Source organism: Lampetra fluviatilis, chromosome 7 (assembly GCF_964198595.1).
Source record: "Lampetra fluviatilis chromosome 7, kcLamFluv1.1, whole genome shotgun sequence".
In the NCBI taxonomy this organism is placed as follows: domain Eukaryota; kingdom Metazoa; phylum Chordata; class Hyperoartia; order Petromyzontiformes; family Petromyzontidae; genus Lampetra; species Lampetra fluviatilis.
Genome location: NC_136281.1, coordinates 1,805,643 through 1,819,603, shown reverse-complemented (window position 1 = coordinate 1,819,603; position 13,961 = coordinate 1,805,643). Strand labels below are relative to the sequence as shown.

The following is a 13,961-nucleotide window of genomic DNA, read 5'->3' as shown; positions in this document are numbered from 1 at the left end:
TACTCTATGAATATTTCAAACTGCCACCAATACGGTGGCATCGGGCAGTAATCACTCCACAAGGATTGCGCTGTTGATGTTAAACAGTGACAATCTCCACAGAACCTTACCTGACAGCCCAGTGCATTGGCGTGGCATTCAAAACCCCCGCAAACTGGTTCACAACAGCTCCTTTCGACAGGTAAAACCTGGACAGGCACAGAAAACAGTGTTATCACCAGAATGGATACCGCTCACATACGCTTACTTTGTATGGCATAGCCGCATTTGTGATACAGAGATGATGGAAGAGTACGAACGTGGAGGGGATGTCACGCGGGAAAAGACGAGGGCATAAGTGTGTGCATGGACAGGTATGTATGTACATGCATGGCTTCAGTGGGTGCTGCTCCTGGAGTTGTGTCTGCCACTCGGCGTGGGCGAGACAGCGTGCGGTGAGACGGCCTGCTGCCAATGCCTCCGATGGGACTCGTGGACAGGCTCAGAGTCAATTCTAGAGATGGGATGGATTCGTCCATTAAGCTGACTAATCGACCCAAAATTGTAAACAGCTACGATTTTGCGATCAACTTCTCATGTACCAACAGCCTGCCTACTGAAGGTGGGAACCCCCCCCCCCCCCCCAGCAAGCCATGCTCAGCATGACGTGACCGTTATCCCAATAATGTAATCAAGCCCCGCCTAGCACCTCCCGTCCAGTGGCACACGTGGAAACAGAAGTGAGATATTTTTTTCCCCCAACTACTTACGTGTTATCCGATTAGTCATGCAACTCAACTGCTTATCGGTGGAAGTCGATTACTTAATTAACCAGATAGCTCAGCTCTAATCAATTCACTGCCTTTTGCATTCAAATACCTACACTGCAGACTTGGCCAACAGTGACGGTGAATGCCCTCTTCACAAAAGAGAATTGCACACTTACTCAAAGACAACCTATTTGTTGCAGGGGAATTAACCATGGTGATAATAAAGTGAAAGCTTGTGAAAAAGATGATGAAATACCATCCCGCATTTCATTGTGTAATTTTGTGGTGAATATTAAGACTAATCACGTCTCTTTAAGTCCGGTTATTTGGATGATAAGCTGGGAATTCTGAGGAGTGCATGAATATCCTCGCAACAGTTAGCCGTAAACAAGCTGGGACATTCAGATTAAATTGGGCTTTTTAGTAATCCCAAATGACACACAAAATCTTGTTTGGAACATGGTGACCCAAGGCATGGGAGGTAATGTTGCCTGACTTATTGGTGAGGAGGGTGAGGAGGGAGATGCATAACAATGCACAAATCAGAGAGCAGAAGTTTCCAGTGAGTTGTTACTTTAAAATAAATACCGACGTTCAATGAACACTGTAGAGTCTAACAGCATTTCAGGGCTACATGGGAGCTAGAAATGTCACGTTATGTTAAACTAGCGGTGTACAATCTACTGCCCACGGGCCGGAAAAAGAGCCCACAGTGTGGTTTTGACGAACACGCGACCAACAGGGGCACACCTATGCTCGGCGGACACCTCGGCGGGCTGATTACTAGGCTACCATGCCCACTTGCACCGAAGAGAGTGAGGTCACGTCTGTGAATATAATCACATGGCCTTCTTGGCCTGCGGGGATCTAAGAGACTCTGTAGGTGGCCCTCGCCTGGAATAGGTTGCACAGCCATATATTAAAACCCGTCGACTAGAATACAATCGGTGGAATCCAACGTTAACTAGCATATGTGTGACATCGTATCCAATTTTCAATTAAAATCAATTATTACGCTACATAATAAATGCATTGAATGGTGCGTGTAAGAATCCAATTGCTCGGATAACTTGTATAAGGCATCAGGTTCATGTGACCCTTGCTACTTCTAGAGAGCACACAACATTTGCTGCAAGAGAAAATTTAAAATAATTATCGATTGTAGAATGAAAAAGGGATCGTGAATCCGTCATCGTCACAGGCCACGAGGCTGCTCTAATCGCAAATGCAAGCCACTTGGACCACATTTGAGGCACACACACGGTAGTACGTGGGCAGTTCTTGCAAGGATGTTTTAAGGAACAGAATGTTGTGTGTGGGGTGGGAGGTTTATTTCACATCGGCTCTCCATACAGTAATAATGAGGTATTAAAAATATATCCGTAGAGATGAATTCCCAACACACTACTTTTTTTGGTATGACTATGTAAAAAAGTATTTGTAATGGTGCAATCTAAGACAGATGTCTGGGTAGAATTTAACGTGTGAGCAAAAGTGAAATGTGGTAAATTTAGTATCGAGACTGCGCCTAACACTGATGCAAAATAAGGCCATGCAAGTACAATTGTGCAGCGCATTGTCAATCCACTGCTGGATGATGGCCTCACCATGCCTTGCCATGCAGACATGAGAGATGTTTTGAATGTGCGGCAGACATGCGATACTGTGTTTGAATGTCCACAATCGCCTACCTAAGCAGATGCTCTTTGGTCTGTTAGAATAAGGAAAACATTTGCAAGGAGAAGGGCACAAGGTACAACAATTATCTGAAGCAGACGATGAAAAGTTGCTGCACTTAAAACATTGGAGCAGGTAAGAGTTTAGTGGGGAGCCAAGACACACGAAGGAACAATATGTTTCGAAAACTGGCGACGAGTAAGCGATAAAACAGCAGCCGGTGAAATAATACCAGATCACACGCTGCCTATCCTGCACCGACCCACACGGGCATCAGAGACTTCACGGGAAAGAGACGGCAACCACCGTGATGGCAAAGGATCGTCGATATCGACAGAGACGAAGAAGAACACACTGCAAAAGCGCACTTGGCCACGTCTATGCGGTTGTTGATGGCGGCCCAGTGAAGCAGGGAGATGCCCTCGGCGTCCGGCTCCCGCACGTCTTTCCCGGCCTCCACGAGCTCGCGACATCGCTCCAGCAAACCATACCTGGCGGGCGGAGAGAAGCGGCACACGCCCACATCTCTCAAATCAAACGTGCTGGGTTTTATTTCGAATCGAGTACTTGAACTCTGTTTAAAAGAGACACAGATCTATGCGGGATACTGAACTCCAAATAATGTCATGCCTCATGCTCAGTCGTCAATGTGCATTGTTATATCCAGATCTTACAGCAGCCAGGGCCACGTGGCACTAGATTACCTCGGCATGCATTTGGATCTGCACACAACTGCCCAAGTGAGTGTGTCCAGTCGGCAGCACATGGTGACCCGATTGGCCCATGCACCAAGACATCCCTCGCAGGCTTTGCGGTGTTCGGCACGTCTACTTGGAACTCGTTACCGGTTGCTCTCGGGAATGTGTCACTGTCAGCCAGTTCCGCAGTAGACTCAAAACGTAAATGTTCTCTGAATCTTACAATGCTTAAAAATAGCACCTTTGCAATAGCGTATGTGCTCTAAGAATGCCAGTGAATATCAAATGTACCGATTCAGGATTATGACGGCTATTTACTGGGTCACATATGTACGGACCTCAAGTGCCAGACTTTAATTCGGTGCTAAAAATCCGAAAACTCTCACACTGGGCTTCTCAGCAGAAATATCCCCATGTGACGTGAAATGGCACACTCTTGATACCTGCAGGGCTGGAATGATTTAATTACAAAAAAATCCCAACCAGCAGAATATGACACACGTGCAGCCTTTATTGCGATTCCAACCATGCGCGATGCCCCATCTACACCGTGCGCCGTGGGGGTTATTTGACAACACGTCACTGTGAGGAGCATAGACGTGGGCGCAAAGCAGTGGTTTTACGCAATGCCCTCTATATAAAGACACAAATACAAACAGCAAGCAATGGAATAATAATAATATACCTTGCTGCACTACAGAAACAGATGATTATTAATTTAACGTCGTCAAATTTGCCTCATTTGCATACGGATACACGATAAGACAATTCACAATCAAAACCTGAAATTATGCATCCCAGGACGTTGTTGTGGATGTAGCTGCAAATTCCAAAGAACTGGAAAACCTGGTTTTTTGCAGCCGCACCAGCTGCTGCAGTGCTTCTATTTAAAGCGCTAAACCTGCCCTCATCACAAGTCAAACATTGCGAAATAGCTGAATACAACAGGGTTTGGGATGGCAACAATTGAACTCACGGGAAGGAAAAAACGTATTTTATTCGCGAGACGTTAACATGCTGTATTCCGATTTAAAGCTTTCATGACTGTAGGGATTCATATTCTTCGTTCTTTCGGTAAAGTTACGTAGAAGGGAAACAATAAAATAATAAAAATATGAAACAATAAAATTATCACGACGTTTCGACTGCAACACAAGCAATCATCATCAGGTGTGAAAAACACAGCAAGAAATTTTGAAAAAAGTGGCGTTTTTTTTTTGCTAACGTTAAGAAAAAACCCGCCACTTTTTTCAAATTTTCTTGCTGTGTTTTTCACACCTGATGATGATTGCTTGTGTTGCAGCCGAAAGGTCTTGAGAATTTAGTTTTATATATGTATTATTTCATTGTTTCCCTTCTACGTGACTTTACCAAAAGAACCACGAATATGCTGTATTCCGTTGTACGTGGTTGGAAAGCCTATCCACAACGCTTAGCAACTGTGATGTCCTTTACTCGGAAAAGGCTCACTGAGCCTTACGATTCATTTACAGCTGGATCCCCGCGTCGAGATAATTGGCCGGTGCGATTAAGGGAGTGGTTTTGCAATTTGGGAGAAAAAAAAGTTCCTTAAAAAGAGCCGATGCAAATGAGGGGGGATACAACTGAAAGCTCCACAGAGAGAGATATGAGACCAAACTAAACACCCACTGCCGCATTCCTAATTCCTGGCCACCTGGCAGCTAAAGTCTACAATACCAAGTTTGCTCAGTTATTAAGATGATATGTTGATCTGCTCCTCTTTCTATCAAATCGGGGTTCTACACTTGAAAATTGTGACATTGGCTGCCATTGTCACAGGCAATATGAAGTGGCCCAAGCGTGAAGGTTGCTGACTTAGTCTCTCCCGGTGATCTGTGGTTAAGGTGAAGTGAGTATCTTTGACATTAAAGTCATGACCAATGTCTACAAGCAATTCGGATCGGATGACATCTGTAGTTTTTGAAAATATTGAATTGCTGATAAAAAAGAACTGAGTGGGGTTTTATGTGTTGCTTATAATGTGTTCTCCATTACAAACCCCTCTTTTCTGTGGCATCTTACTTAGTTACTTTCACAGAAAAGAGACATTTCCTATAAGTAGAATTTCTCTTGGATGGCAAGAAGATATTTTTTGACAAATAGCTGTCTCCCAAGTGGCATCCACATGTCGCCACAGTTAATGACTCACTTGTGCAGAAAGCTATTTTCTGGTAACAACAAAGCAACGTGTGCTATGATCAAATAGTTAGGAGCGTTGGTGACCATGTACATTATAGTTGAACGTGGCCTTTATGTATGTGGAGTTAAACGATGAATCTCGCGCAGCGGTCTTCATTGCAAGGCCTGCAGGTCACTGGTGGCCTTTAGTGCGGCCTATGAGGTGCGGCCGATAACGTGCGGCCCCCGACAATACACAAATGTGAAAACACCCCCATCATGCTGTCAAACCCAATAGTTAAAAATGTGTGGCGGCCCTCAAACTCGTGATGTGTTATCAGCAGAAGTGCCCCTCCTCTATGAAAATTAGTGAAGAACACTGATCTACCGCATTAACGAAGCCAGTTCGTTGTAACCGTGCAGCAGGAATACTCACTGAGTGGCCTTGACAATGTCCCACGTACGGATGTCAACTCCCACTTCCTGCTGCCACCTCTGAGGCTGCTCTTTGTTTCCGTGCTCACAACCCATCTGCACACAGCATCACACAACATCGGCAACACCGGCTTACGCACACGGACAAATTTAAATCAACCACTTAGAGCAAACACACTTCTCTTCCTGCTTCTGTCCTTGTGTCATGGCAATAGAGGCCTTCATGCGGTGTGAGGGGACTCGTCGCCACGGGAGGTAATGACAGGGGAGTCAGTTGTGGGTACGAAGGGACTGGTGGCTATGGGAATATTCGAGAAGGGAGTGTGGTTAGGTGACGGAAGATGACGGTAGAGTCTGCCGGTGGAGCGAGCGTCCAGTCAGCAAGAATGATCGAGAAGGGAGGCGTGGCCTCGGTTGGTAAAAATTAACCCGTAAAAATAAAGTCTTTCACTATAAATCCTTTATATGCGTGGCGGCTAGAGTCCTCTCGTCCTCTGGCTTGAGATGGCTGCCACCTATGGGTCAGATGATTGCCTGCCATCATTAAGCAATTGTTAATTAAATATCATTTATTTTTTCCTAAAAAGTGTAAAATGTTGGAAAAAAAATTTTCACGAAAATAAATTGTCACACACAACGAGTCTGTGTGCAAAATGTCAGCTCGATTGGATCACGGGAAGTGGGTTAAAAAACGACCGAAAGATTTGCACGGTCGTAAGCACGCAAGCAAGCAAGCAAGTGAACTTAATATAAAGGATTTAATGAAAGGGAGATGCGCGGGAGACTCAGGGCTGTTGCAGTGGGGGGGGGGGGGTCTCTGCCTGATGTCAAGTGAACGTGTCTTCAATAAAGTGCCATCTCAAGAGAAGTGTCAAGTCGTCATTACACTTGCACTGGTCGATTTTGGAATTCCCTCCCACGGTCTCTCCCCCCCCCCCCAGTTCTTAGAACCTTGCTCAATTCAAGAAATATATCACCGGTTACACCTTCGATAATGCTGTTTTGTTGTTGGCCCCTTGACATTTGGGGCCTGTGGTACCCTGTGCTCATCAACCATGATTAAAAAAAGAATATATTTCGTTTCAAAACTTTTGTTTTACAATATTTAACCGATGATTACCTATCACCCATCTAATACATTATAATTTACAACGCTTTGTCAATCCACTCGTGGATTAATTCCTCCTCATGCCATGCCCATCTTGAGGGTTGTTTGACCATACTTCGCCACACTGGTCAGTGCTGCTTGGTGAAGGAGGGGGCCCAGGACTGGTTCAGGGTATCACGTGCCATTGATTTTAGTCGTGGCTGGGAGTTAAACTCGGGTTCCCATGTTCAGAGCGCAGTGTGGAAACCAATACTGTATCAGCACCACTCCACCCAGTGAAGACTCATCACGATGGACTCTGATGACAATGTATGATAATGAGAATGATGAAGACGGATGATAGTGACGATGATGATCACGTTAATGACGAGGGTATCACACGCCACACTACTTCCATATCCCTGTTAGCTGCGACCACAAGTCCCGACTGGGCTGTACTGCACCAAGACCCGGCTGAGTGGGGGGGGGTCATTGCTGCTCTTGCATTTGCGTGCCATTTTCGCAGTCCATGGCAATAGCTCTGCGCGTCGCTTTAGCGTGAGGACGCGCAGTTACGGTCAAGAGAGCACTTTCAATAGAAAGCTACAAACAGTACTGGCTAATGCCACGAATTGGGATGTACATTTCAGATACTTAACAAGCGCGGGTGATCACGAGTGCAATCGTGATGTGTTCGTTTTACTCGGGCAATGTATATGACCCATTGGAGGACTGTAATTCAGGTATTACAAAAAATATAATTTGTATCTTTCTCGATGAGGGACAAATGCTCAAAATACAAAGCTGTCAGATGAAGTTGAGTTTTTTTAACTCACGCCTGGATCGTGAACGTGAAATTCAGTTTCGTGAACGCGCGTCAAAAACTACCGGTATATTTTTTCTAAAAATAAAGACGACTGCCTTTGAAGTTCCAACTCCACGTACATTAAAAACAAATGGCTGTTGCGTTCAGAGTAGGGCGTAAGGCATACGAGGCGGCCACCTCAGCCGAACCGTAAAATCGAATCGTAAAAATACATCGGCATGTTCTTTTTAGGAATTTGACGTAAAGATCGCGGAAGTGTTTTACCCCAAAGCTCGTGGACACACTTGGGAGCAGCCGCCCACTGTGCACCGTCTATTGGATACAGGTCACGTAAACTGGCCGCTTCTTTTCCCCAAGCAAATCACACGAGCACCATTTCCACGTGCACCGCATGTCCAGAAAAACGTGTGTGCTGACCCCGTGCGCCAGACTCTGCACGTGCCGTCGCTCGCAATTGCCTTGTGAACGCAGAGGACAACTAACTTGACTTTACAACCCCTTGGTAAATCATAACCTCCCAACCACCACCACCACCACCACAACAACTCCAGACGGTTTACTCCACGATAAGGCCACCCCGTACAGCCACGTGGGTCACAATTGGCCCGCAACATCCTGCCGTGCCAGTGCTCATCACAGGCACGGCTCAAGCCAACGGGTGGCAAACGCGATAATAGCGTGATGCCAGGCACGGCGAATCGTAGAAGTGGGGAACCACGCTCACGACAGCTGTAGGTGTGTGAGACACAGTACACATTAGCCCATCCCAAACATCGTAACCCTAAACTACTGTACAAAGTGCTCCAGATGGTCTTGTGACCCACCCATTTCATTCTCTAAAACGTAATGAAGTTGCATTCCAATGGGTGTGAAAAACAGAAAATGAATAAGCAAAGGGGAAAATAAATGTTAGGGATCAATTAATTGGGGGCCACAAGACAGCTGGACCACACTGTACAGCGCTTTTATTGAGAACCGGCTGGTACACATGCAATGCATTTGCAAGTGGTATTAGGGCCGCGACGATTAATCGATTTAAAATCGAAATAGTTTGAAACAATGCAATTAGCAAATCGCAAAGGCTGCGATTTTTTTGCGATTTGAAAAGTCCTTTTACTTTCTTATTGGAATTGTTTTATTTATTATTATAACTTTACTTATTTAACTTAATTGTTCAATGTTTGATTGTTCTATTGCAATACAGACATTTTAATAAATACATGTTGGAAGCAATTCATATATCTTAAGTTATCATACTTTCATTAGAAGATATAGAGCAGTTCAAATTTTGATGGTACCATGTGGTAATGCTCCATCACGTGTTTTAAATATATTACACACTGAATATTGAACTGAAGTTTAACTTAAACAAATTTAATCGCAAATCAAATCGCAATGTCAGAAAAATCGCAATTAGATATGTTCCCCAAATCGTTGAGCCATAAGTGGTACTACTCTCGTGGTATAAGCATAGTAGGGTAATAGAGACGCACGACAATTGAGACACATGGCGTAGATTGCAATTAAATTTGTTGATCGAGCCCCAGTGCTCGAGACGAGGGCGACACGCCGGCCAGTTCGCTCACCTGTCCCCTTGATGCCGGAGCGCGTGGCTCCTCAGCACACTGGAACCTCACGCCTTGATGGGTCCTCACGCTGAGATCTCACCTTGAGACCCCACTCACGCCGGTGAGGGGGACCTGGATTCACCAATATCTCTGGATCTCACGCCGTGACCTCACGCTGGGACCTCACGCTGGTGGGGGGGGGGTCCTGGATTCCCCAGGATCTCCGGGTTTCACGCCGTGATCTCACGCCTCGTGCCTGGCTGCTGCTGTTGCCGCACGCACTTCCTCGTTTCACTCTGCGTGAGTGGAGGCGGTGGGTGGCCACTCCTCCCCGCAGTGTCACGCCACATGAGAGCATTGCACTCTTTGCTGTTGGGGACAATGAAGATCCAACCCGTCTCGTCGTGACGCGACTGCGAGGAACAACACTGAAAGGCTCGAAGCGACACTTTTTAAAGGGACACGAACCCCCCATTGTGGTCCTGTGGTCAGCAACCGTGGTTATTAAGGAAACAACACAATTGGGGAATGAGTTATATTATAAATAACAGCCATTTGCCAATCCAATGCTGGCTAGATAGCGCGCGCCTTGCATCGTTCAATTAGCGTAACTTTTCCGCGCTTCAGGTAGAGCTTTAAACACGCACACTTAGCGAGGTGTTCGTTTTTAGTTCAGGTAAGAGATGCTTTTGGGGCTATCTTCATGCTGTAACATAGACGCTGACAGTTACAACCACATCACTGCCGATGCGTACGGCTGAGTGGATTCGCCGCCTGTTGTGATGGGAAGGGCAGTCGCGCATGCGGTCCGGTGAAAAGTGTAACGAGTTGTGCCGCGTCACGTGAGCCCCACCACACTGCACATTCACATTGGCGTTCACACGCACGGGCGCGATGATATTGTAGCCACAGCTGATTTAGCAAGCGGGGTTTTTGTTTTGTTTTTTTGCCCCCACCCACCCACCACTGCCCCTCCACCCACCTACTGACCCTCCCCACCTACCCATCCACTGCCCCCCCCACCCACTGCCCCTCCCCCCACCCACCCACTGCCCCTCCACCCACCCACCCACTGCCCCTCCCCCCACCCACCCACTGCCCCTCCACCCACCCACCCACTGCCCCTCCCCCCACCCACCCACTGCCCCTCCACCCACCCACCCACTGCCCCTCCCCCCACCCACCCATCGCCCCTCCCCCCACCCACCCACTGCCCCTCCCCCCACGCACCCACTGCCCCTCCACCCACCCACCCACCGCCCCTCCACCCACCCACCGCCCCTCCCCCACCCACCCACCGCCCCTCCCCCCACCCACCCACCGCCCCTCCACCCACCCACTCACCCACTGCCCCTCCCCCCACCCACCCACTGCCCATCCCCCCACCCACCCACTGCCCCTCCATCCACCCACCCACTGCCCCTCCCCCCACCCACCCACTGCCCCTCCACCCACCCACCCACTGCCCCTCCACCCACCCACCCACTGCCCCTTCACCCACCCACCCACTGCCCCTCCCCCCACCCACCCACTGCCCCTCCCCCCACCCACCCACTGCCCCTCCACCCACTGCCCCTCCCCCCACCCACCCACTGCCCCTCCCTCCCCCCACCCACTGCCCCTCCCCCCACCCACCCACTGCCCCTCCACCCACCCACCCACTGCCCCTCCACCCATCCACCCACTGCCCCTCCCCCCACCCACCCACTGCCCCTCCACCCACCCACCCACTGCCCCTCCACCCACCCACCCACCCACTGCCCCTCCCCCCACCCACCCACTGCCCCTCCACCCACCCACCCACTGCCCCTCCCCCCACCCACCCACTGCCCCTCCACCCACCCACCCACTGCCCCTCCCCCCACCCACCCACTGCCCCTCCCTCCCCCCACCCACTGCCCCTCAAACATCCCAGGACCCTCCTGAAAAACCACCTTGAGACCCTTCGTTACACGACGTCACAAAAAGTCAGACCCCCCCTCAAATATGATGTCACAAAGCTCTGCCCCCCCCTCCCAAAAATAATAAAATATGCTTCAAATCGCTTTAAACTATTGTCATTGTAGTGCGTATTTAATGTGTAAAACGTGTTGTCTATATTTATTTTAAGTTGCGCATTTTGATGTGACGTCACATTTCTCAAACCCCCCCCCTCGTCACACATCGTCACAAATGTCTCACACCCCCCCCCTAGGTGCGTGACGTCATTTATGGACGGCCCCTAGGGGCTGGTCAGAACGTCATTACAACAAACAATACAAAACACGATAGGAATGCAAAGTATATAAAATGTAAGCAAATCACTAAAAACATACTTTTTTTTTACCAAGATAATAGCCCACTGAGCTATTATCTTATTTTTCAGAAGCTACTGGCCACAAATTAAAGGTCAAAAATTGCTTATCATGTGGACATTTATAGCAGTGAAATAACATAAATTATAATCTCAATGCGTGTTTCTAAATGTGGAGGGGAAAAACCGAGGACCTGGAGAAAAAAAGTCCACGCATCCACGGGGAGAGAGACACGGAAACTCCAAATTATACTGGTAGGAACCTCCTGGTGACATCAGCCAACAGGGGATTATTGTGTCCGTCCGTCGTGCATCCAAAAATTGGAGGGGCTGGGTAGAGAGAGGAGGGTGGGGAGGGGCTGGGTGGGGAGGGTGGGAGGGGTGGGGCTGGGTGGGTGGGGAGGGGCTGGTCACCCCGTGGTGCCCTTATAAAACTCAACGTTTAACCTACTCACGCCGGCTTGTGCCCGCCCTCACAGTCGGCCATATTTGCGGAATACACCACGCCGCCGTTGACCCTGGCTATTGACCGAGCAACCCAACGTTCCTACCATTTCCCTCCGCAGGACAATATGTTACAGGCGTCAGGGTCGGGATCGAGCTCCCGTGGCGTGATGTCTTCACAGTTCCATCCCTGCTACCACGCCTTTTATAGTCACTACTGCGGGTGTATTAAAAAAAATAAGTAACATTTAAAAAACTTTTTTTAAAAACACGCTTTAATGAAATGTACCGTACTAGCAATGGAAGAACTCCATGACTCTAGGAAGTGGCTCCGAAGCTTGCCATAAAGTAAGGGACCGTGGTCAATTACAGCCAACGTCAGATGAGCGTGGACAATTAGACCCAAGCCGAAATATAACATCTAAAAAATATGGTTTAAAAATATGTTTTATATTTTTTTATGATAGAATATAGTATTGTCATCAGTATGACATAAGTATACCAAGTTTGCAGTCGATACCACGTTGGGAAGTGGGTTAAAATTGAGTTATAAGATTTGAGGATACGACAACAAACAGAGTGAGTTAAATGATAAAAGCGTGTAATAAAGACACGCTCCATGTATTTCCCAGCGGACGTTATTCGAATAAGAGTAGGCCCACATTTTCCAAGTTTAAAATTACCTTACAAAGTACCTACTTGGATAAAGCCACATACGCATTATTGCCCCGACTGCAAGGCAAGATTCTACACCCTTGTGAAACCTGGTACCTTCGTCATAGCCTGGTGCTGTACTCAAGATGTGATAGGAACGCTGATTTGGGCGGGGGGGGGAATGTAACGTACCAAACAGCCTTTTGTACGGCAAAATGAAATAATATCCAGAGCCACTGCTATTAAAGATCCACAGCGAGAGAGAGAGAAAAGTGCATTACCTTCCTGACCCCGTGGGAGAAGGTTACCTGAAGGAATTTGCAGAAAGCCCGTCTCTATGAAGCCATCTCTTCCCACATAATACAACCCACATGCTCACGAGCAGCAGCCACACTGAACGTCTTACTAAGTCGCACATTTCAAAGGTCACTTGTTTACGATCTCTCCAGTTCTTTAAGATTGAAATTTTCAGCGTAGCACAGTAAATCTGCAACAACGTGCGCTAATATTTGGACAAATGGGCACCAGACGTGAGATCGAGGAAGAAGATATCAGGTGATGGAGTAATTTCGGTTGCACAAGCCTGATTATCATGATGAGTCAATTTAGAAATTCTGGGAATGACCAAAATATTTTTTGTTTAATTGAAAACTCATTTATTTCGAACAGCTTGTTGTGTTTGTTGTTAGCATGCCTGGCTACACCCAGCACACACACATGTTCATATGTTTTCAAATTGTCGCGGCAGCGGTCCCCAACCTTTTTTGGACCAGGGACCGGTTTCGTGGAAGACAGTTTTTTCACGGACCGGGGGGCTGGGGGTCATCATTGGGTCTTTCCTTCTTTTCAAAGAAGCTCTCCAGCGACGTTTGTGTTTTACTCATTGTGGCTAGGGGTTAGCAGCTTGTGGGCTTAGCAAAACTGTGACAAGTGCGCAGTGCGGGAAAGAGGCACGGACGAAGTAGTCAATAACACTAGTCAACACACTTTTTCTGGCACAAGGTATTCCAACGGTTTTAACGTAATTTTGGGGTGCTGATTCCAAATCTGGCATCAGTTTTTGTCTATCACGTCAGGTTTTTGAGATATCAAATATTGCATTTTCAATAAAAACTTCAGAAGAAAAATATTTAAAAAATGTGGATATCTACATAAAATGATATTATAAACACACTATCCTAAAAATACAGCACCATATTTTAACACTAAAGCAGTCACTGACTCGCAACAACTTGCAATCATAAGTGACAGAGTTAATTTTGGGTAAAATCAATTAAAATGGGGTATGCCGATAGCATAAAAATGATGTGATAGAGCAAATCTGAGATCAGATTTGGAATCAGCAGCCTGAAATTAGTCTAAAACAGCTGCAAAAGTCCAGGCCAAAAAAA

The 13,961-nt window shown here is 47.3% G+C and overlaps 1 protein-coding gene across 1 annotated transcript in view; it reads right to left on the bottom strand.

Annotated features, from left to right (window-relative positions):
• Positions 1-9,420, bottom strand: part of LOC144933401 (palmitoyltransferase ZDHHC17-like) — a 39,532-nt gene extending 30,112 nt beyond the window's left edge. The window contains exons 1-4 of the mRNA XM_078858122.1: positions 9,198-9,420; positions 5,700-5,794; positions 2,795-2,917; positions 111-188 (exon numbers count right to left, since the gene is read on the bottom strand). Coding sequence (XP_078714248.1) covers positions 111-188; positions 2,795-2,917; positions 5,700-5,794 — 296 coding nt within the window. The 5' untranslated portion in view covers positions 9,198-9,420. The remainder of the gene's footprint in view (positions 1-110; positions 189-2,794; positions 2,918-5,699; positions 5,795-9,197) is intronic.
• Between the last annotated feature and the right edge of the window lie 4,541 nt (positions 9,421-13,961).